General features: G+C 38.0%; 1 protein-coding gene across 1 annotated transcript in view; it reads right to left on the bottom strand.

Moving 5' to 3' along the window:
• The window catches only part of LOC107695017 (GDNF family receptor alpha-4-like), a 104,774-nt gene extending 78,724 nt beyond the window's left edge, over positions 1-26,050 (bottom strand). The window contains exon 1 of the mRNA XM_016494779.1: positions 25,736-26,050. Within this exon, the coding sequence (XP_016350265.1) occupies positions 25,736-25,778 (43 nt within the window). The 5' untranslated portion in view covers positions 25,779-26,050. The remainder of the gene's footprint in view (positions 1-25,735) is intronic.
• Between the last annotated feature and the right edge of the window lie 42 nt (positions 26,051-26,092).

Here is a 26,092-nt window from a genome sequence, read left to right as displayed (position 1 = left end):
GCAGGTGGTGAAAATAAAATCATAAGTACACGCAGCAATGAGCGCGCTGTCCAGCAGACGGCAGTAGGTGTGTTCGACTTAAAGCGGCGCTGAGGAGACCGATCGGTGAATGGGTACTTTGATGTCATACACCGATCGGTCTCCGCAGCGCAGCTTTAATTCGAACACACCTTTTGTTTGGGGTGTTCGTGAGTTCCGTCGCAAAATATACGTCATTCAACCCGACCAATCAGGTTGTGAACGTATCACTATGCCTTTAGTTTCGCTGTCAAAAATGCTAGTTTGAACACTTAGCGGACCTGGACCAAATGTATTGTTTTCTATTTTGGTCCGGACCAAACGAATCAAGAGAACCGAACTACAAGTGTGAACGCACCCTAGAACATAAATGGAGATATTTTGAAAAATGTCATTTATTTTTTATAGAATTTAAGTCAGTGGTCACAAAAGCTGTTTGCTTAACAACATTCTTCGTAATATCTTCTTTATGTTCAGCAGAAGAAAAAGGTCAATGTGGGGCAATCTGAGTAATTTTTGGGTGTACTCTCCCTTTAAAACCAAATAATATTGGAAACAAATGTAGAAACATAAGCTTACAGCTCTAAACAGAATAAGTGTGTATGTGTTTGTCTCACAACTGTGTCAAATTTAGGTCTAGACACTGTCCCATTTTGTACAATTTTAGTGAGTTCAGAGGAAGTACATGAAAGCAGTGTCAGCTGTCTCTGTCTGCTCAGTCATGATATTTGTATTTTTACATCAAAAAAGCTTGAAAAGCTTGTGTGGATGTTACATAAATGATACTATTTGTGTCATTCAATATGACTGCAAATCACATTAGATTTTCTTACCTCAAATCTTTTAATAAACCAACTGAACCTGTTCAGTTGATCACCATTCACTTTTCATTGCATGCTTGCAGCTTTGATATTTTGGTAACTCCTTTTGTTTTGCATTTTGTATTCTATGAACCTCCAGAAAAATAAAATCATATGAGTGTGGGCAGATGATCACCGAATTAAAAAAAATGAAAGGTTTGGATAAGCAGGACGCATCTGAACATATAGCATTACAGGAGTCCCTTGGTGTGAATTTATCTATTTTCCAATGCTCTAGATGAAAACATAATATAAGCAGCGAGAGAGATTTTGCTCATATGTCAACAATCACATCTAAATATGATACTACACTCTAAAAAACACTGGGTTAAAAACAACCCAATTTGGGTTGTTATTAACCCAAGAGCTGGGTAAATATAGGACAGAACACATGTTGGGTTAATTGTACCCAGCAAATTGGGTTGTTTATTTAACCCAGCATAATGGGTTGATTCATTTTTACTATACTAGCTTATTTTTTACTTCATATATGAAATAATGTTTACAGATTAACTTAAATCCTCTAAACTTTTGTAAAATACTCCACACAACTACTGATTTGCATGATAACTTCCTTTATTTTCCTTTATTTATATCATTTACAGCATTGTTTATATCGTTTTTAATATGTAGGCTATACATGTTACCTATTTAAACTTGTTTAACAAACATTAGATGTAAAAATGAAACATTAAACAGAAGTAATTCACGTGTAATCGACCAGTCTGTTATTCTGTTTCTACTGTAACGGCGCGCAACACGGACCAAATACTTCTAAACGAACCAAAAACAGGAAGTAATGACAAGATGCGACGCTATGCGACATTATTTGATGACGCGGAATGAGCGGTGAATCCAAAACAAAATCAGAGCAGAGGGCAAACATGTAGCAACGAGGAGGTAAAGTTCCTTTTATGAGCTCTTTGTGAGTTCGCAGGTGGTGAAAATAAAATCATAAGTACACGCAGCAATGAGCGCGCTGTCCAGCAGACGGCAGTAGGTGTGTTCGACTTAAAGCGGCGCTGAGGAGACCGATCGGTGAATGGGTACTTTGATGTCATACACCGATCGGTCTCCGCAGCGCAGCTTTAATTCGAACACACCTTTTGTTTGGGGTGTTCGTGAGTTCCGTCGCAAAATATACGTCATTCAACCCGACCAATCAGGTTGTGAACGTATCACTATGCCTTTAGTTTCGCTGTCAAAAATGCTAGTTTGAACACTTAGCGGACCTGGACCAAATGTATTGTTTTCTATTTTGGTCCGGACCAAACGAACCAAGAGAACCGAACTACAAGTGTGAACGCACCCTAGAACATAAATGGAGATATTTTGAAAAATGTCATTTATTTTTTATAGAATTTAAGTCAGTGGTCACAAAAGCTGTTTGCTTAACAACATTCTTCGTAATATCTTCTTTATGTTCAGCAGAAGAAAAAGGTCAATGTGGGGCAATCTGAGTAATTTTTGGGTGTACTCTCCCTTTAAAACCAAATAATATTGGAAACAAATGTAGAAACATAAGCTTACAGCTCTAAACAGAATAAGTGTGTATGTGTTTGTCTCACAACTGTGTCAAATTTAGGTCTAGACACTGTCCCATTTTGTACAATTTTAGTGAGTTCAGAGGAAGTACATGAAAGCAGTGTCAGCTGTCTCTGTCTGCTCAGTCATGATATTTGTATTTTTACATCAAAAAAGCTTGAAAAGCTTGTGTGGATGTTACATAAATGATACTATTTGTGTCATTCAATATGACTGCAAATCACATTAGATTTTCTTACCTCAAATCTTTTAATAAACCAACTGAACCTGTTCAGTTGATCACCATTCACTTTTCATTGCATGCTTGCAGCTTTGATATTTTGGTAACTCCTTTTGTTTTGCATTTTGTATTCTATGAACCTCCAGAAAAATAAAATCATATGAGTGTGGGCAGATGATCACCGAATTAAAAAAAATGAAAGGTTTGGATAAGCAGGACGCATCTGAACATATAGCATTACAGGAGTCCCTTGGTGTGAATTTATCTATTTTCCAATGCTCTAGATGAAAACATAATATAAGCAGCGAGAGAGATTTTGCTCATATGTCAACAATCACATCTAAATATGATACTACACTCTAAAAAACACTGGGTTAAAAACAACCCAATTTGGGTTGTTATTAACCCAAGAGCTGGGTAAATATAGGACAGAACACATGTTGGGTTAATTGTACCCAGCAAATTGGGTTGTTTATTTAACCCAGCATAATGGGTTGATTCATTTTTACTATACTAGCTTATTTTTTACTTCATATATGAAATAATGTTTACAGATTAACTTAAATCCTCTAAACTTTTGTAAAATACTCCACACAACTACTGATTTGCATGATAACTTCCTTTATTTTCCTTTATTTATATCATTTACAGCATTGTTTATATCGTTTTTAATATGTAGGCTATACATGTTACCTATTTAAACTTGTTTAACAAACATTAGATGTAAAAATGAAACATTAAACAGAAGTAATTCACGTGTAATCGACCAGTCTGTTATTCTGTTTCTACTGTAACGGCGCTTGTTCTCGTGCCCGAGCTGGAGTCGTGTTCGGAGGGGAGCTGCTAAAGGCTGGACAGCCGACCTGCGTTTCACTCTAGCCGAAACATGCTGTGACTCCATAACCTGGCCATAAACAAACAGTAAACAGCTCTGAGGACATATTTTAACATCCAAAGTTCTGTATCTTTATGAATAAAATCGTTTATTTTACGCAAAGCATCAGGCTTTTCCATCACGCGAAAAGACCGACGCGACACTCGTTTAGGTGATTCATACCACTCGCCTGTATGATGCTTTGCATAAAATTGAATGATAAACAGCACAGTAACAATTTTATAGATAAGAAAAATGTACACAAACCTGCATTTTACCAAAGAAATGCATCAATTCGATGGCGCTTAGAACTGCTCTCTCCTTAAGAGGACGCAAAATCTCCGCTATAAATAACTCAACCGCTGGGTTACGTCTGACCCAGGATCGGAGTAACACAAAAACTACCCAAACAGTGGGTTGTTAAATTTGACACAGGAGCTGGGTAACACAAAAACTACCCAAACATTGGGTTGTTACATTTGACCCAGGAGCTGGGTAACACAAAATCTACTCAAACACTGAAAAATAACCAAAACAAAAATGACCCAAAAGGCTCAACCCAGCATTTGGGTTAAAAACAATAACCCAGGATTCCCTTTCGAAAGGGAACTCCACATTGCGTCCTCTAGAGGGCGCTAAGGGAACGCCTTCAGCGTGACCGGTGTCTGAAGCATGAATGAAAAAACGACAATGAACTTGACATTGGCAGGCGGCAGCCTACGACGTAAACAATAAAGCTAGTGCGGATATAAAAGAGCACCTGCGGAAAACGTCATCCTCACGAGGGATAAGGATGCGCTCACTGTTTGTATTCGCGGAACTACTAGAGCAGAGGTCTGTACTCGAGTTTTTGTCAGCGTTTGCACGAGCGCGTTCGCGTTCGCCTCTCGAGGGAGTTGAACAAGCTTAATGCGATGCATTCGCGGCGGTTTCTGTTCTTGCCTGATTCTTGAGAGAATTTAATGTTTGAACAGAGTGTGTTTGGCTCTCGACGGAGATTAGCCACGCTGCGAGATGTGATCGCGTTGAGAATGCCTGTATGCCTGATTCTCTTTGAGAATTGAACGCCTCTCACCCACGTTTCGGGTCTCGCGGCTGCTGAGGCAGTTAATCAGACTGATCACGGCGATTGTAGGTGGGGCATGGAAGGAATCTGCTGTCTGTGAGCCTCCCTGACCACCACGCTGCGTCCTCTAGAGGGCGCTAGGGGAACGCCTTCAGCGTGACCGGTGTCTGAAGCATGAATGAAAAAACGACAATGAACTTGACATTGGCAGGCGGCAGCCTACGACGTAAACAATAAAGCTAGTGCGGATATAAAAGAGCACCTGCGGAAAACGTCATCCTCACGAGGGATAAGGATGCGCTCACTGTTTGTATTCGCGGAACTACTAGAGCAGAGGTCTGTACTCGAGTTTTTGTCAGCATTTGCACGAGCGCGTTTGCCTCTCGAGGGAGTTGAACAAACTTACGCTGCGAGATGTGATCGCGTTGAGAATGCCTGTATGCCTGATTCTCTTTGAGAATTGAGCGCCTCTCACCCGCATTTCGGGTCTCGCGGCTGCTGAGGCAGTTAATCAGACCGATCACGGGGATTGTAGTCAGGGCATGGAAGGAATCTGACGAGGACTGCTTTCTCTTTCAGAATTCCTTTTTGGTTTTATTTCAATTTACAGAATAGGAACTGTGTATAATGTGAGATATCTACATTATCTGTTTTAGGTTGTTAGGCTCTTGTGGGCCTCCTTGATAAGTCGCTCTTAGGTCGAGCTTTTGAGTACTCCCCTCACTTGAGGTCTTCGTACTGAGTACGCTGATCCATAAGGGTGGGTGGTTGCACTCCCCTTGCTTTAGAGGGTTGGTATGTTGAGTGCTTGCTCCCTAGAGCTCTGTTCGGCACTTAGGAGCATGGTCAGTACTCCTAGCTTAGTACTCCAGCTTTGAGTCGTTAGGCAGTGTACTCCGCTCCCTAGAGCTCCGCTTAGACAGTACTATTAGCATGTAGGCTCTATCGTGAGCCTCCCTAACGGTGTCTAGTGTTGAGTGTGGTCAGGTCTCCTCTCGTTTAAAGAGTCGTTATGCTGAGACCTCCACTTTTTAGAGCTTTCAGAGCTACGCTTAGGCAGTACCATTACTTTGTAGGTTCTTATGTGAGCCTCGCTAACTGTCTGTAGCGCTGAGTATAGTGAGGTCTCCTCTCGTTTTAATTCAGACACCGGTCACGCTGAAGGCGTTCCCCTAGCGCCCTCTAGAGGACACAGCGTCTCGTTCCCTGTTCTCAGGGAACCATGGTTACATGCGTAACCTGAGACGTTTTTTAGAGTGTAAGAAAATAACTGCTTTTTTTAACTCACAGGTATAATCAAATTCCCCAGTAAAGCTGTAACTTGATTGGTAATAGCACATTTCCATGTTCTCTATTTGCGTTTTGATTCAAATCCTTTGAATCAAAGTAATGCTGAGTGGCAGCAAAACGTCTGCCGACCCTGAGCAATCACCAAAAGCAGCATGACCTCTCTCAGCCAATCAGCCTTAATCAGCAGGTACAGAGCCGCATTCCACTCCCCCAACACTCCTCAAACCCCATGACAGGAAGCCAAGGCCAGAGCATCCGCTGGTAATAACCAGTTGGTTACATAATGCAACCGTGGAATAAGTATCTTGCTATGCTTAGCATAGCATCATGAATATAAACTGGCTAGCTGTAGGAGACGGAAAAAGGACAGAATTATTTATCTAGGGCTGGAAAAGAGACTTTGAGAGCAAAGGGCTTCACCGCTGAAGTATGCCCACTGCTGTAGGTCGAATCAAGTCCTGCATGCCTGTGAGTGAATGAAAAGAAATGGCATAATTTAGCATAGCAGGAAACGCAAACTTATTCGACCATGCGGCGCAGCACCACACAGCAGCAGAATATTTGCACAGGCTTGGCACTGACGCTGCATGTTAAACCCCCCTCGATGGTGCAGAGACCACATGGAAACGTGAAATCCTCAGACCTTTGTGTGTGATGATTTAGGGTCAGAGAGGGGGGTGAGAACAATTTGGTTTGAAAAGCAAGGCACCATGTGAGCAGAATGTATATGCAACAATCTGTAAGTGACAACAAGTGCCATCATAGATCAAAGTGGCCAGACCAAGACAGCTCGTGCTCCCGCACAACAATTTATTGCAAGCCTTAAAGCCTCCTGAAGCACATGCAATGCTTGAAGAACTCGCTCAGTGCTATACTTCTTTATGCAATAATAATCTGAAATTAAACATTTTGCATTTGATATCATAATGTTTTAATAATCATTTGTCTCGCTTAAAAGAAGTACACAATATTTTGATGTTGACTAACATACTAAACTTCATGTAAAGTACTGTAGTGTTATTATATAATACATTTGAAGTTAATAGGTTAATAATGAAGTTAATTTTAAATGTTTTAAATTGAAACTTCATTATTACAAATGTGTAATTACATACATATTTAAATACATGACATACAAGTTTCAAAAGAAACTACATAATTGTATATATATTTTTTTTTTAGTAGTAGTATTATTAGCATTTTAGCCATAAATTCTTGTCAGTACATTATAATCAGTCAGTAATTATGAAATTATATATAAAGATGTGGTTAAATGCTACTTAAAGGGACAGTTCACCCAAAAATGAAAATTAACCCATGATTTACTCACCCTCAAGCCATCCTAGGTGTATATGACATTCTTCTTTCAGACGAATACAATCAGAGTTATATTAAATAATGTCCAGGCTAATCCATGCTTTATAATGGGAAGGGATGGTAGCCCAAAATCTGAAGTCCAAAAAATTGCACCCATCCATTATAAAAGAAGTCCACACGGCTCCAGGGGGTTAATAAAGGCCTTCTGAAGCGACGCAATGCGTTTGTGTAAGAAAAATATCCATATTTACAACTTTATAAACCTTAATCTCTAGCTTCCGCTAACTGTCATACGCGCGTTCACGAGAGAGTGACATCCAGCGGAAGACGTAAGGACGTAGGCATAGCATAAGCTCTGGTGAGAATATACTAGTCTCGCGAGAAACAAGTTTTGTTTACAGCAAAGGAAAACCAATGTCCTCTTGTCTTATATCAAAATCCTCCGACATTTTTCTCTACAAATCCTCATTTTACTATTAATTTGTGACCGGTGTTTTGTTTCGCTCTCTTCTCTGCGCTTCCACGTTCGTCACTTCCGCATTTGCCTACGTCCTACAGTGGACACCACTCTCTCGTGAACGCGTGTATGACAGTTAGCGGATGCTAAAGATTAAGGTTTATAACGGCTTCAGAAGGCCTTTATTAACCCCCCGGAGCCGTGTGGACTTCTTTTATAATGGATGGGTGCAATTTTTTAGACTTTTTTTTAGACTCAAATTTTGGTCTACCATCCACTCCCATTATAAAGCATGGATTAGCCTGGACATTATTTAATATAACTCAGATTGTATTCGTCTGAAAGAAGAATGTCATATACACCTAGGATAGCTTGAGGGTGAGTAAATCATGGGGTAATTTTCATTTTTGGGTGAACTGTCCCTTTAAGTGGGTCAAAAATACTATTTTAGGTCAATTTAATTTAATTTAATTTAATCTAAATGTAAACTATAGTACATTTACATTTAATGGTAAATAACATGCAATTATCTGAAAGCATTACATTTAGTTTGCACCAAAGTATTTTATTTCTGTAATAAGTACTCCTTTTAAAAATGTGCTAAAATATACTTCTTTTTTACGAGGGGGACCATTACGTGTGCTGTGTGTTCCCCTCTGTGTTTTCAGTCGGCGATAAAGCATCCCAAAACAAACAATATTCTTACATCACCCTGATAAAGCAGAGTGATCTAAATATGCAACTGAACATAAAATCGTAAGTGTCAGATGTTAAGTAGATGTAATTCATTACAGTTGATGTATGTATTCCAAGACTGAGAGCTCAAGAAGGTGGCATGATTTGTGAATGGTCCTGTAGCTGCTTATGGGTCGATATTTTATTTGCCTGTTTAGCAATACATATTTCATGCCGTCGTACGGGTACGCGTCTGTATATGTGGTCGCGTGTGTATTAAACTGCATTATAGCTTGTGTGAATAAGTAATAATGACAAATGGGTTTAGTCCCCTGACAGACGGTAATAGAGAATCATTTATTCATGGTGGCCATGCTGAGCGTTCTCATACAACCTCAATAAAACCAGAGCCTGCTGACATCATCTATCACCTTCCCACCAGTGACATATTCCTGGCATCGTCTCCAAGGCTGGCCTATGAGGGTTATTAAGGGATTGCACCCTCAACCGTGTGTCCTCTAGGAGGTTCTGGCACCATTTAGACAGATGTCTGCGCGACCCCCTCCACGGCTAACTGCTCCTTATAGACCACTCCGGTCATTTGACCCTGGTAATGGGAGCAGTGGCCATTGACCGTTTTTCTTGACTCAGCATTTTCAACTGGCCTTCAAGTTATCAGACAGGATAATCAGTGTTTGACCCTGAGTGAGACAAAGCGAACGCGGCCTGCTGCAAGCTGCTGGTAAATGTGTTTCCAAAGCATTTGTGTTTTATAAGTGAGAGTTACTTTAAGTGGATTTTGTAAAACAGCTCAGATCAGGCTCTAAAGAAGAAGCTATGATTACAGTTTAAGGTCAGATCAACCGTTTATGTGCTCCTATACATCCTATCAAAATGCTCTTAATGTAAGCTCGGACAGAAATGGAAGACACTTCCTAGAGAAGCATTAATCTTGTGAATGTCTCTTTTATAGAGGCCAGCAGTGCTACTGATTGCTAGAATGCTGAAGTGTGAATATTCTGGTTTGAATGCATCATTATCTGTGGCATGCTGGTGATTAGCTCAGAAAATAATTTACACTTGTATTGAAAGCTCAGATTAAAGACTGCATTTTTGTTAGCACATTTTACAGAATTCCTCTGTAAAAATGTTAACTTGAAATCACATCATATGACCCCTTTAAGCTGTAAAGTCATCTTATCCGGTTTAAGTTTTCTAAGTGGAAAAACTTCTGGTTATTGGATTTATCCATTTTTTTATGTTGATGGATAATTCAAAATGCTTTTTGTAATTTTGACAAATAAATATAAGAAATATCGTCTACTGCATATCTCCATACACAGTAAAGAATGCTAATAGAGATCATAAGTGAAGAAAGTTTTAAAGAAATATAGACCTAAAGACTGAACAAAAGACATTCTTGTGTTATTAATGGCACAATAAAAAGGTTACATTATAATATACAGTGGGTACGGAAAGTATTCAGACCCCCTGAGGAAAAAAAATTAACTTAAATGATTTTAGCAAATGGCTGCAATATAACAAAGAGTGAAAAATTTAAGGGGGTCTGAATACTTTCCGTACCCACTGTATAAGTTCTATTATTTTACTGATGTGAAAGTAGACCTATAAAAATGCTTGTGAAATTAATGTCACAATAATATGAAGTTATATTGTTTTACTGTTCTGAAAATAGACTTAAAGAAAAAAACAGTTATTGCAAAGGACATTCTTGTGTTATTAATATCACAATAAAAATATGAAGTTATATTATTTTACCGAAATGAAGATAGACTTAAAGACTAAAACAGTTATTGCAAAAGACGATCCTGTGATATTCTCACAATAATTTTACTTTATATTACTTTACTAATGTGAAAATAGACTAAAGACTTGCAAAATATATTCTTGTGATATTAATGTCACGATAAAAATATGAAGTTTCTTTATAGTGATGTAAAAATAGACCTTAAGACTAAAACATGTTATTGCAAAAGACATTCCTTTGATATTAATGTCACAATAAAAAATACGAAGTTACATTATTTTACTGATGGATAAAAATAGAGCATGACATAATAATTATTTTGTAGCATTTTCCCAGAAAATATAAAGTGCTAATGCTATCTCATGTTATGGTTATACTTTCGAAACAGAGTGAGTCCTTTTTTAAACTTCTATACACTATGCTATACATGTGCCCTATGACTTCCATTACTGTAAAACATTTTTCCTTATTTTTTTACAAATAGCATGCCACAGATGCTGTTGATTGCTTAAATTGCATTTAACCAGACATGTTCCTGCAGGTTAGGAGCATCCAACCCTGTTCCTAGAGGGCCTCCTTCCATCCAAGTTTAGTTCCAGCCCTAATTAAACACAACCGAACCAGCTAATCAAGGTCTTCAGTATCACCAAAAACTTCCAAGCAGGTGTGTTAGAGCTAAACTCCATGATGGCGGCCCTCCAGGAACAGATTTAGACATCCCTGCTGTAGGTGAAAGGCCCGGGTCAAATCTGAAGCTGTAAAGTGTTTGTAGCCCAATGCTAAACAGCACAGGTCTTTGCCTTTGTCTGTAGGTCCACCTAGGTAAGCACTGGTAAAACAACTCGATTTCAAATCATCAAACACACACATACACACACACACACACACACGCACACGCACACGCACACAGCTGCAGCCCAGTGGAGTCCATTGACCCCTACACTCTAAGCTGAGGATCAGAGAGAAGGTGAGTAGGAGGAAAGTAGACATTTCTCATTATGGTTCAATCCACTAAAGCTCAGCTTACAACAGCCCACCTGCGGTTACCCAGCCAACAGCAAAACACTAACTACACAATCACAAGGCAGGATCTGTTGTCCAAATCAGTTCATAGCTACAATCACCTGCTATATTTTTTAAGGCTTTCAATTGAATGTTAAATCGAATTAATTACAGGGCATGTTTGTTAACTTATCAAATTAGCATTATTAGCAGTATTTGCTCAGAAAATAAAGATTCAAAATCATTCTATTATTGTGGCAGATGAAGGTGGCTTTTGAAATCAATACATTGGTTTATTTCCATATCATTCTCAGCTTTTCACTGGCCTGTAGTCCACAGCAATCCATTTTATTCTTGTTTCCAATCTGTCCAACTGTTAGTAACCATGTTGATTTCCTTTAGATCTATGTATGTTCAATATAACTTGTCAAATCACTTAGGAGTTGAGACTGAAAAACGGACAGCTTCTCAGAATACCAAGGGTTTGCGCTCTACAGGTTTCGTTTTTTTCTGGTGTACACTCACACACACACACATACACGAGCAGTCTGGACAGAGGCTAAGGGATTGCTAAAATAGAGAAATTAAATTTTAGAGCAGAAAAAGGTGAGTGTTACAATAACCTTGTGGCCTTAGATCAACATTAGAGACAGGAAAAGAGAAAACGAGGTAGAGAGAAACATGAAGAAGGAGGAGGATTTTATCTTGACCTGATTTAAGATGCCAGCGTCCTCTCGTTTTACCCTCCCTCTGCTATGTCTTTATCTCTGACCTATTCTGCTCTGTGTTGTCCATTTCTTTTTTATACACGTTTTCCCACCCACATGTGTATATTGAATGTGAAATGTACATTTTAACCTCGTCCTCCTACCTGATACCGCATTCTATTCAATATAAACAAATATATATTTGAGCACAAAGGAAGACAGTAAGAATAGTAATATGTGTGAAGTGTTATTACAATTGAAAATACTTTTTTCATGACTAGTGACTTTGATGACTAGTGTTAAAAAGAACATAATTTATTTGAAATAGAAAACTTTTGTAACATTATAAATAACTTGTTACTTTGATGTTCTGCCTCATTGATGTTTCAATACTAAATACATCACCAGATGAAGAACAGTACTTTCATGTGATTTCATAGCGTTTTAAAACATTAATATTAACAATGTGCCATATTTTCAGCACGGGCCAGCACAGGTTTTGAAGTCTTATCATATTGAGGTTTAAAAAACACAGAAGCCACTTTGAGTCTCTGATCTGCCTTTCTCTTATACAGTACATAAAGACTGTTGCTGAAAGTGTTTAAGGCTTTTTCAAAGTGGAGTGAAAATACTGAATATTGATCGTTTCACAGAAGCAGGGATTGCTGGCAGTTTCTGTTGGCTGGAGTGAGACTGCGTTGGCGAGAGGATTCCGATTGGTACGATGAGTGTGACTGCCTTTGATGCTAAAGTGTTTGCGTACCTGTAGGTTTCTGTGCATGAGTGTGCGTGCCGCTTTTTCATTGTGTTCCCCTCCATTTCTCTCTCTCCAGCTCTCTTTCTCTCTCCTCAATCCTGTAAAACACTGCAGACCAATAAAATGCTGTTGCACTCCTGTCTAGCCTAGATTGAAAAGGAGAAACAGGTGTGGTCTGTCTGTGATCAGCCTTGTTAAACACACACTGTAGCTCATGTTGATCAGAACACAGGCACTGCCTGCACAGACAGAATATCTGATTAAATCCCTATTGCCTCGCCACACTAGAATGCACCACAATGCAAGATATATGCAGCTGTCCTTTATTTTTCATCACCAGAAGTATCAGCATGCACAAGAACACATGAGGATTTGTGCAGATGAAAAAAGTGCACACAAAAAGGTCAACACAATTAAGTCGATTAGCCCTGAGAAAGCTGCAGCTGATTAAATTACAGCATTCTTCTCCTCCCTAAACACCTGGCACGTTACAGCAGGTGGTCGAGCTGGAGGTGGTAGCCAAAAAATTATTAACCAGTATTGCTTGTGACTGTATTAAAAAGCTACAGCTGTAAATTTTTCCACGGTGTTCCCGATATTAGGGGAGATCAGGGCAAAGTGAGCCATGGGGTAAGACAAACCGCCACTTGTTTCTAGGCGGCCAAACAAAATAGATTATGTGAGAGAATTTTTAGGAAGAAGTCAACTGTTTTTTTTTTTTTGTCTGTGGTGAAAAAGGACATGTAGGGAATAACTGATGATGAGCCGCTGAATTTGTGGCCGTTACACCTCAGGTGTGCATTCTTTTTTCTGATAATTCAATGGTCTAGAGTAAATTATTCCGCTTAGATTACGGTTACCACACCTTAAGACATTGTTCAGATAATTTATTTCAAGACATTTGTCAGGTTATTGTCTTTAAAATACTCTTGTGTATAATTTATTATGCATCTCACCCCAAGCTTCTATTGCCAATTCCAAAAAGTAATTTAAGAGCTAGCAACGAAGGATTGAGCCATTGATAATGCAGTTATTAATGGAGTCTAATGCAGTTATTATAGATTATTAAATTACCTGAGTCTGTGCGTCTCTCAACAGTGTTCGGCAGCAGCATCTAATAGTGAAGCTGTAAGTTTAACTGCTTCAACAAAAGCAATGATACTACCCTGCTGCTGGGAAATGTAAAGTAGCTTTTCAGTTGTCACAGGGCAGCGCTGACAACAAGTTTCTGTGCGCATGTGTGTCTGTACTGTTTGTGTGCACTTTTTTATGGGAGAGAGCGAGAGAAAGAAAGCATGCTTTTTGTAGATAAGATGTAATTTGTGGGAAAAACATGGAAATAGTTTGTCATTTTTATCCTGTTGTTTGTTATATTTCCTTTCTTTGTCAGTGTTTTTTTGGTTTGGGGCTCTTTTGCTGTTGTAGGCTGTAAGGACCTTTGAAGTATAGCTAAAATGATTTGGTGAAGTGATATGGAAGTAAATGCGGTCAAGACCTGCCTGCAACTAGTTTATCCGTACGTTTTCTGAAAGATAATTGCATAACATTCATCAACAAATCAAAATCAAGCATTCAACAGACCCACAGTATAAGTAATAAGCAATTTATGTCCAAAAAAGTGTTTTGGTTCCTTTCCAACTGAATTCCTTTATGTCCAGAGTTATGATGATGTAGAGAAAACTGATGTAGGAGATAAAGATACAGTACATGACACTTAGCTTGAACTTTTGAGTTAAGACTTTTGTCAAATGGAGGCTATTGGCTAAGATGAGGTTTCCACAACAATATTTAGCAGCACATCTTTTTTCAACATTTAAAATAGTAAGAAATAGTAAGAATAGTAAGTTTCTTGAACAGCAAATCAGCATATTAGAATGATTTCTTAAGGATCATGTGACACTGAAGACTGAAGTAGTGATGCTGAAAATTCAGCTTTGCCATCACAGGAATACATTACATTTTAAAATATATTAAAAAAGAAAATAGTTACTTTGAATTGTAATAATATTTCATAGTATTATTGCTTTTGTATTTTAGATCAAATAAAATCAAATAAAGACACTTTCAAAAACATTTTAAAAATCTTACCATACACACACACACACCAGTCCAAGGAGATCATTTATGTTTTTATCACTGCATGCTGGGAATGTGGTAGCACCTCTGCTGTTAGCCATCTGTTGAGTGGACACGACTTAGAATCAAATCAAACGCTGCCGCCCACATGCTGTGATGGTATCGATACTCTCACTTCTTGATGCTTCATCTATCTCTCCAGAACTCCAGAACAGCAAGAACATCGCTCTGCGTCACACTGACTAATGAACATTGATAGCCCTCGAGGAGGACAGTGGGTAATCCCGGGAGCATGTCGAGTAGACGGGGATCAATAAACGCTGCTTAATAACTGTCCATCTCTCCAGCCACTAACACGGATGACCATTTAGTCAACACAACACTCCCCATGCAGCCTTTTGTCGTCATTGTAAGGTTTAATTAATATTAAATGATGATTTTTTTTTTTTTTTTTTTTTTTTTTTTTTTTTTTTTTGCTTTTGTGTGTGAGAGAATGTGCATTTAAAGTCTGAGACTGCTAGTGAAAACGTGTATTTTTACTGTTTTTTTTTTCTCATTACAAATGATATTATCTGAATATCAATTTGTTCTCATTTTGGTTTAAATGACTCCATACATGTGTCAAATCTCATGACTATGGTATCCAGCATGATTTGAGAATGATCCAAATCCATTTTCCATCATAATGTTTCTTTTTGTAAAATTTTCAATATCCTTTCTGTTTATTTAAAGGTTTTAATTAAATTCGGAATCCTACATTTTCATTGTGATCCCAGACTTTTAGATCCCACTATTTTTGTACAAATGTATTGCCTTCAGCAAAGACCACATAGACTTAATTAAACTACTTTGTACCCTTCAGTGACGGCCATCAAACTGTAGCACCTGTGCATAACAAGAGAGTCATTTTAAATATAGATTAGCTCACCTTCTCAATATTGATACCATTTATCTCTGTACTTTAACTCAAAAAGTTAAAACCAAAGGCAATCCAGGTAGGAGCAACAAATTCACTTTACCTGCAAACCTATACTATTCTGGCCAATCTATACAGTAGCCTCTACAAAGACAAGCTAGACATTAGTTTTATTGAGTAAAATAGAACAGGGCAGTAAGAATGAGATTGAGAGATCAGGGGAGTGAATTGCCTTGTAATTGCAAACAAACCAACAGTTGAGTGCACATGTGTAAGGCTGTATGTGTCTGTCTGTGTGTGTGGGTGTGTGTGTGTGTGTGAGAGAGAGAGAGAGAGAGAGAGAGGTGCATGCTATCACAGTAATCTGACTGTCGTGTAGACACGCTGTTTGCTGTGGTGAGGTGCTATGGAGCATGGGACTAAGGCCTAATACACAAAACAACTAAAGCATTTAACTGTGAAACAAACACATCCAAATGTTTACCTAGTTATAAATTAAGAAATATATCACCTTTTTTGTTTTTTATATAAAGCTAATTATTAATAGTAATAACTAATTAAAATTTTTTATTATTTTAACTTGCCCCAAAACCTACCAGTACAATAACACCTTTGTGATTAGTTAAATAACTAAATAAATAAATAGTGCATGACATGGCAAACAAGCTTCTGATTAGTTAACACTGTGTGTGGGCATGTAGAGTAGAAACAGAATGAGAAATGTGGTTCTATTAATTAAGGCAAATGAAGAGAAGTCCAAGTTAATTTTTCATTACACTTTGGCATTGTTCTTACCTGCTCTAAACGTAGCTATGAAGCTAATTATAAAGGTACCACACTAAGTAAAACTACCCAGGCTGAGCTGTTTCACCACCTTTTTTTAAAGGGGTTGTACAATAAAAATTCTCTTTTTCCTTCATCTTTAGGATTAAATTGTGACATATTCTGACTTTCAAAACTTTCAGAAACCTAAATGGTACATATTTGTACCTTTTGAAAGGGTACCGCTCCAGTGACAGTTTTGAGTGTAAGATATTTTAGACATTCATGATTTTCAGTAAAGCTGCCTTGAAACAATGCATACTGTGAAAAGAGCTATACAAATAAAAATTGACTTGACTCATCAGTACAAAAGGACAATTTATGTCTACAAAAGTGACTCATTTCACATTTGTGACATCAAATGACTACATTAACATATGGCAGTCCATCAGCACACCACATCAACAATGACTAGGTTTTTAACACCTTAGTTCACCCTGTAACAGTAAGTAATGAATAATAAATACCATGACATTATTATTATTATTAACAATAAGTCTGGGGCTTGTTTGTAATGCTCCTAATCATCAAATCTCATGTTCAACTTTCTAAGAGTTTTTGTGCAGACTTTGCAAAGTGGCCGTTATTGAAGAATGGAATATAAGAACCAATACAAAGAGGGCATTCCCTTTGAAGTTGTAAAGCTACTACAGCAGTAAAACTAAACCTATTAAAAGTCAGAGAGGGGATTCAAAATTACCAACTTTGTTGCAAACCTTTACAAACAATGATAAATGGATATCAGGAGAACAATGGAATGATAAAATAAATATATTTATTGAATGACCCCTTTGCAAAGTGTGCATTCTCTTGCTGTCTATTTTATATTCAGATGCTGTATTCTGTATTGTGATGTGTTGTTTGTCAAATATCGCCTTATCTTTTGTAAAAGATAAAGCAAAAGATAAAGGAGATTTTTTTGAGAGTTCTTTGTGAATTGCATTCCAAACCTAAAGTGCATGTTTGAAGCCTCAAGAGTCTTTTGAGACTTTTTTTTTTTTTTACTGAAAATGTCTATTATGCAATCATACAGAATAAGCTGATAGCTTGCCTTGTTTGTCAAACAACAAAACTGTGCTCTCTGTTTAATTTCTAAACCAACTTCACAGTGCTTGTTCACAATAGACTCCTGCATTGTTAATGACTGTTTTATCAGCCTCCACCATATTTCGTCCTCATTACAGGCCAATCAGCATGGTGCATTTTGTCAGTCTGCTAATTACAGGCCAATCAGCTCATTGCCTTTTGGTGAACCGCTCATTAGGAACCAATCAACTCGGTGTGTTTAGCTGAACTGCCCACAGATTCTGCCACTTGTTGCCCTGATTTGACTTATCGGTCATTTCCATCAGCTCCCAAATAAACATGAATGGATCAAAGGCAGAACTATGTGAGGCATATCCAGTGTGACCTAACCTAATTATGACTGATACCATGCCAAGCCTGCTGACTTTAGCCTTTGACTGTAATGAGCATGGTGACAGCTGGCAGTACACCATATATGTTACATATACAGGAAGAGCCGTCATGTTACACCAGAGATGGTGCTGCTTTTGTGTGTGAGTTTATATGCAATGAGAGGCTTTAATGCACGTGAATGAGGTTTAGGCACACCATTGCTAGAAAGGATGCATTCAGGTTTCATTAGAACTTGGAGAGATAATGTTTATGCCAGACTGCAGGTAAATACAGGCAACTTTTTATTGTCTGTACTGTGAGAATTCACAGGGTCCAAATTTAACACTCGCCAAACACCAAATACAATTAAAAATAGATTTAGTGGGTTAAGAGAGTTACTCTCTAGGACAGTGTTTCTCAACCCTGGTCCTGGGCGCCCCCCCAGCACTGCACATTTTGTGTGTCTCCCTAATCAAACACACCTGATTCAACTCATTAGCTCATTAAAAGAAACTCCAGGACCTGAAATGGGTGTCAGATAAGGGAGACATACAAAATGTGCAGTGTTGGGGGGCGCTCAGGACCAGGGTTGAGAAACACTGCTCTAGGTGGTCTGTAAATTTATTAGGAACTGCTGCATTACATGTTTAAAAAGAACTGCAAGAATGATAATTTTAGCCTCGCTGAATTTATCTGTCAATCTGACAAATCTGGCTTATCTTTATATCTCAGTGTAAGAGTCAGCATCATAGGATATTTTGTTTTTGCTTCCTTAAGTTCATGAAGCAACATATTCCTTGCATTATGCTACAAAAAACTAAATTTGACAGTCAAAATCACAATATCTTCACATTTTTGTAGTTTTACAGAGAGACAGAGGGTTAGCTTGGATTGATGCTGCAAGTGACACAATGACCTGTGTTGTTTGCATTACCTTACCACAGTCAATGAATATGGACTAATCGGTTTGATCAGTATTTTTAAACAAACATACTTTTTTAATATTATCTTTTTTACCGATTACGGTGCCATCTGGTAAGTCTTTAAAAATTACACTTAAAAAAGCCACTGTGCAATCAACAGAAAATGATGTTGTTTACAGGAAAGGTTTCACAGAAAATAAATAAATAAAATATATTTGATAAAATAATAATGTAAAATGCACTTTAATGGCCACCAAAAAAAAACAAAAAAACTTTTCACCAGACCCTGAACACACACTTATTCAAGCCAAAGACACATGTTGGCTCTACAGGGGCTGAGGTTCACACATTCTCCAAGCTTGAGTGTTTTGTTCTTTGTGAACAAAAGTCTCTCGCAGACAGAAGGGACAGAAAGGCTACAGTAAACAGAACAAAACGTGCCTCAGTTCACACATCACTTTATATCCCCTCCCAGGCAGAGACCATGAGACCCTGCATTGTTGATCTGTATTCTTGAGGTTGCGGCACATGGACTCGGCAATAGTTTGAACCCTGCTCATTTGTATTCATGTGACTGTAGCTCAGCCCCCATTCCCCCTTATGTGCGACCAGCCTCCGTAGTGCTAACAAGAAATCTTTGCTTGTGAGCAAGGTGGTGGCGTTCTTCAGCACCCTGCTGAGATAAAATCACTCCAGACAATCTCCGGCCTTTCCCATTCCGCCTGTCGGAATGTCGCATGGAAGTCGTAAAAATGCCAGATTCTTTTATTGAGGCTCTGGTAATTGTCCTGGCAGTTTAATCGTGCCTTTACAATAGACGGCGGAATAACGGGCTGTTAATATAATGAGCAGCTCTGTCACCTCCTCCTGTGCTTCAGTCCTCTCTGCCCGCTCCACAATTGCGTGTGTGTGCTTTCCTTTATCTAAATCCCAATAAGGTCTCCATTTCTCCTCTTTTCTTCTCTGCTCTCTCCAGATGATAGAGGCGGATCGGATCCTGTGAAACATTCCGAGTGAATGGATGACTGACTCTAAATGAACTCACACAGAGGGTGCATATTTCAGACCTGACCTCACACATGCACACACACACACACATATGGGTCTATACATATCGTCAGGTGTGCTAGATACAACACCACACTAGGACTGGGCAGTATGATGGCAGAAAAGTGTCATCCTGTAGAGATCTGGTATATACCCGCATGACATATCCATGCACAGGGGCATGAGGAGGGACAGCATGTTCATTTTCTCTTATGTCGGTTCTTTGTCTTATTTGAATATGTAGCATACTTGTATTGTTTTATGCTGCTTACAGGGTTTCTGCGGGTCTTAAAAAGTCTTAATTCGCCCTTCCACAATTTAAGGCCTTAAAAAGTCTTAAATCATAGCAGAAAGTCTTAAATCCATGAAGTCATTACATATTATATGCATTGCAAAAAGGTATAACTTACTCAGTATTTTTGTCTTGTTTTCCAACACAAATATCTAAACATCCTTAAAACAAGACATATTTACTTGAGATGCACATGGAAAAATTCAGTTATTTGTTATTGTTTTAATCAAAAACGTATGGTCAAAAACTTTATTTCGACCTTAAGCAAGACTTATCTTAAGTCATTTTGCAGAACTTTTTTGCAGTGAGATCAGAAGGCACACTAAAAATATTTCCATATTGTAGTGGTTGGGATCAGAGCTATTCAAACATTAGCCTTTTTTTAGTAAGGGAAAGCTGTTGGAAGTTGTATTTTCACATTTTAAGTGTTGCTAATACAACTCATTGTGTTCCCTTGACATTTACATTAAGAGAACATACTGACGTATTGTGCTCCTTTAACTGTGTTCCTTAAATTGTCTTAAAAGGTCTTAAATTTACCTTCATCAAACCTGTGTTTACGTTTTAATTAAAAAAAAAAACATGCAGATGAGCAGAGTCTCCACTTTGGCAAGGAGAATCGTTGTGTTAGAGAGTTGAACGCAATCATAACTTGAATAAACCCTAGCATACATTATTGGCAGATACGATTTCGAGATTTCGAGGAAAAAATAGAGCTGCTCAGCAAAACAACACTACTGCCAATAAATGGCAGAACTGAAGAGTTATAATTAAATAGTCATAATGAAACTTTGTACTGTAATTTCCTTAGATCTCATACACAGATCTAAGAATAACATATGTCAGAGAATGTAATATTTAGGAGCTTCTCCCAAGAGGTGAGAGCTTACTACAATCTGCTTTGCTCTACTGAGGGTTAGGCTTAGGGGACGACCTCTTTGTTTTCCTAAAGATTGTATGTTTTTGTACAAATCAAATCGTATTTATTTATACAAAATCACCAACTTCGTTTTCTCATGAGATTGGGTTGATTAAATAAACATTAACAAGCCAAACTAGCTGGCTTGTTAGTCACCAAAAGATACAAAGACATGCTAAAGTTTAAAGTTGCTCCAAAGTCATAACGAGGATGAGGTTAGGTTACAAAGGTGTTAGTTAAAGGGACAGATAACTGAAAATATCATTCCAAAAACTTAAGACATTCATTCATCTTGGAAACACAGATAACGGTAAATTTTTTAATGAAACCTAAGAGATTTTTGTCCCTCCATTGAAAGTCCATTACGCCACAAATAAATAAATAAAAATAACTTTGACAATTCAAAAAATTTATAAAAATCAAGCATAGCGTTAGTTCTGGCAGGTCACATACCGCCAATCCAAACTGTATGCTAATTGTCAATCATCTTTGACGATAGTGGTCCTGACAGAAATATTAATAAGAATCGAGTGGTTTAATCCAAGTCTTCTGAAGAGATACAATCATATTATATGATGAACAGATTTTATTAAGGCTTTTATTCACATATAAACAATTGATCAACACACATAGAGCATATCAAACATGGTAAACGTAAGCTCAAACGTTTGTTATTTGTTTGTTTTTGCAAGTCAAGTAAGTGTGGTTGAGCTTCTGTTTACCGTATTTGATGCGCTCTACAGTATGTATGAATAAAAAGCCTTTTTACTGTTTACCAAATTAAATCTGTTCATCATATAAAGTGATGGTGTCTCTTCAGAAGATCACTCAATTTATATGGATTATTTTACAATGTCTTTTGAACTTTTGAAAGTGTTAAAGTTTTGGGCAAATTAACTTTCAATGGAGGGACAGAGATCTCCAAGGTTTCTTTAAAAATATCTTCATTTGTGATGAACAAAAGTCTTATGGATTTGGACTAAAATAAGGGTGAGTAAGTTATAATGAAATTGACATTTTTCATGATTACTCATACCATGATAGGATTTCGGTCCTATCTTCCACCTTTAGACCAAATTCTGTACGATGAGTCCTTTGAGACACATAACAGCCCTGTCTGCTCACTGCACATTAATGATCATCTATCCCGCCTACTTATCCCCGGCTGAATCACGTCAATCCCAGTCAATATTCACTCACAAGGACAGCTAATTAAAAAGTCACCCCAAAAAATCATGCCGAACAAATAGACGTATGCAGAGGATAATTAGCAGGGTGAAGATAGAGTACCTGGACAGGCCAGTAGGGGAGGGGAGGGGCCATTCACATTAATGCTGGTGAGAAACAGCAGCCGTGCCAGAATAAATTCATATCCCAGCGTGGTGCAATGAACAGCATCGCATAGTGTAATCTGCCACAATTCAAGGTTACTAAATGTGCGACTAACAAATGTATTCAATCCCCTAAGAGCTTAAAGGGCTAAATGAGCATTAGCCTAGGAAAGGTGGAATTAATTTGCCTCACATGCATGAATCTCACACTATTGTTAACTGTTGAAAATTATGTAATGATCACTCGAATTAACACTTTGAGAAAGGGTCATTTGGGTTTGCTCAAAGACTCGTAACTACACTTAAGTGAAAGAATGAACACTACAAAAAAGTATGAAGTAATGTAACATGAAATTAAAGGCTAATCATTCTTCTCATATTTATTCATTCATAACTTAATCATATTTTATTCCCCCATGTAAAATGATTATGTTGTATATAAGGCTTGGTAGCAAAGTTTCTCTAAATGATTACACTGCAACAAAACAAAGCCCAATAACGTACTGTATCTCCTTGGACTGGAACCGTGATGGCTGTCAATGTGAAGTGTGACACAGAAGGACACAAACCAATCATCGCTCACATTGCTCGTATCTCCCCTGCAGGAGAGGACGCTTCATAGATTGACCCAAAATATTTGCTGTTAGCAGTGTATTGTATTTCTAAAAGAGGCTAAATGAACACATGCTGATTTCAAAGTGCTAAGAATAAAATGTCCTCACAAGGATAGTAAAACCTGAAATCACCTACATGTTGAGAAGCAATGAAAACAGCTTAATAAACATACTGAATGTGTCTTAATGAAAATGCAAAAACATTTGTGTGAGGGTTAGTTTTGGGTTAGGAGGCAAAAAAATATAATTAGACAGAAGTCAATGGAAATTCTCGACCACCACCAAAACAAACATGTACGCAAATCAGTGCAAAAGTGTCATTCTCTGTCAATGACTGTATAACATGTGCCTCTGGCTGTCTAGCTGGTGGCTATATGTCTTTCGTCCTCTGCTTGTGAACCTCAGTGGAAAACCAGTATGTGTCAGAAAGAGAGAGAGTATATATGTTACGCTGACAGTATGCTCTTATTTTCAAGACTAGCTCTTGATTGAATGTCTGTTCTGGTTTTACTCCTTTTTTTAATCCTGTCCCACTTGTGGCTTTTGGTTTTTGTTCACAATCCTATTATGAACCCGTTGAGGCCTATTGCTTTCTTGAAAACAAGGGCTATTATACACCTTTTTTATATTTTATGTTGAACCAGTGGCAGTCTTGGTTTCATCTGTTGCCTTACACTGTAAAAAATGATTGTAATTTTAACAGTAAAAGACTAAAAATGCTACAGTAAAAACCTGTTAACTGGTTAACAGTAAGTTTTCATACTATATTCGGTGAATAAATGTAATTACATTTAATGTAATTTTACAGTAAAATACTGTAATAAATTTGGTTTTTGGAAGTTAAAAAGTCATTGTATAATTTACAGTGAAAAACCGTAAATTGACACTCCCAGAATTCCCTGCATGCCACTTCATATTTGATTTTTTTGTTGTTGTTGTTGAATTAGCATGTTTCTTAGTTTTTTCTTATCAGTTGTGTACATTAGGGTATAATCTTACATCTAATGTTGTTAAATTAATGTTTATTACATTATTTCAGTATAATGTGTGTCACCATGATGGGGTTTAGTGTTTGTGTGAATGACACTGTGCACCTTCTATATATAAATATTGCCCTCAGCTCGTAGAAAAGCTGTTTGTGATGAGCTTTGGTTCATCATGTGACTTTCTCATCACCACCAGTTTTTGGTGGTTATCAGTACATTACAATGGTTCAAAACAGATATTAACACTTCAATATGTTGGTTTATTAACATTACATCGGTTAACGAAATACAGTATTTTATTGTGAATTTAAGTTAAGTCTGTAAAACCTAAAATGTTCCTACCATATTTTTTACAATGAAGTTCTGGCAACCACAGCTGCCGGTATTTTACCGTAAATGTCACAGATTTTTTTACAGTGTAGGCCAGATAACACCATAAATCAGCTTAGCACTTCATTATATAAGTGTAACATGTTTTGGCTAGTGATACAGTTTTTAGTGACACCGCGCAAGGAAACTGGGGTTCAACATCCCGACTAAACATTGAATCTTTTTCTAGTAAATCAAGCGAAATTGCAACTGAACTCTACAGACAATGCATCTTTGTTGTATGTAAAAGAAAGCTTTGACATTTTGATAATAACTATTTATGTGTTCCACTGAAAAGTGGGATATGTGCGTTGAAGCAAACTGGGTTGCTAGATGATGACATAAATTTCTGTTCAAAGTAAATGACCTGTATTTTTTTCTGATAATTATCAAATATTCTGATATTATACCTTTTTTGGGGGGAAGTTGTAGTCAAAATCCACTCGAAAATATGAGGGTGCTTGTTTGAATGACATGACGCTTCTAATCTAAGACAACATCCTCCACACCTCCCATTCACTTTCTCTTTGTTCCTTTTTAAGTTTGTGAGTATATACTCAAAAACATTGTGACATTCACATTTATCTCATAAATGTAACCCATTTATGTTCCATATTCAATGTGGAATTTCAAATCTAAAAGCACTAAATGAAGCATGACTCTACATGAGGCTATTAAACATCAAACAATCTAAGAGGGTGAAACAGGACTGTCATCATCAATCTGAACGTTTTTTTTTCTCCACTATGGCATGCCAAGAAAGCTTTCCTCAAAACGTGTGCTTTCAGCCTGTTGCCCAATGCACAAGCGCATCTCTGGAGATTGTTTGCCAAAACTAAGTCTCAGTGGAATGAATACACAAACGACAAGACGACAGGAGCCAGCGGCATGGGGTCTAGTTAGGAGGTATCCCTCGCAAACGCTTTTGACAAGAGCTCATGACTCCACAGTCTCAGGCTGCTGGCTCTTCATAATTCTTTAAAGATATTTGCATAGCTGCAGTAGGATGCGTCCTGCGCTCTACCTGCGGACCGCGCGAGATGCTACGATGACGCGCACAGCTTGACGGACAGAGTGTCAGGCTGCTGCTTTAATGATGGAGGTAATGTGCCGTGAACTAGCGCATTAAATACAAGCGACAGGTAATTTTAACAAACAAACCTAACCGCATTACCGGGTCGTTCGATCCGCCTCATTTGGTGTGCCAAACATGATAAAGACACGTATGTGCGCACTGACAATCAAGGGTAAATCAAACCAGGTCCCAACAGCTGAAACACCGCAACTTTCGGATAGAATAACTTATAACAACATTGCAATCGCGAAAGAAACAAGCTGAAGTTAAAACGCAGCGACACAGTAAAGATGATTCGTGCGTCTGCAGGCAAAGAATGGATTCATCATTTCCTTCACATCCGCAACAGCTGCAACTGAGCTCATCCTCCGTTCCCCTCATATCAGCAGAATTAATCGCAGGAAAACTCACCAAAAATTGCCAGCTGGAACAAGTAGAGCCCGATGAGGTCCATTCTGCTTAGAGCCAACAATCTCGAGGCAGTAAAAGACTTTCGCGACTGCCCGTGTCCACTGGCACCAAAGTTGTCCAGAAAACGTCGTACTGCGTTCAGTGCTGATTTCCTCCAAAAATGCGAGACGCAATCCAGATCATTTCATAGGAACAGAGCACGTCGAGAATCATCTTTTATTCCCCAGCAAATCTGGCGGCAAATCAAAGGGAAGCAGTTGCGCAAAATCAGTGTCACGAAACGGCACTATTTCATTAACAAGTTTGGATGCTGTGTTAAAAACCTCATTAGCACTCAAGACACTAATTGAAGAGCGG

Source organism: Sinocyclocheilus anshuiensis, unplaced genomic scaffold (genome assembly GCF_001515605.1).
Source record: "Sinocyclocheilus anshuiensis isolate Anshui unplaced genomic scaffold, SAMN03320099.WGS_v1.1 scaffold14, whole genome shotgun sequence".
Lineage (NCBI taxonomy): Eukaryota > Metazoa > Chordata > Actinopteri > Cypriniformes > Cyprinidae > Sinocyclocheilus > Sinocyclocheilus anshuiensis.
Note: the sequence above shows the minus strand (reverse complement) of the source record. Positions and strands in the feature narration are given on the sequence as shown.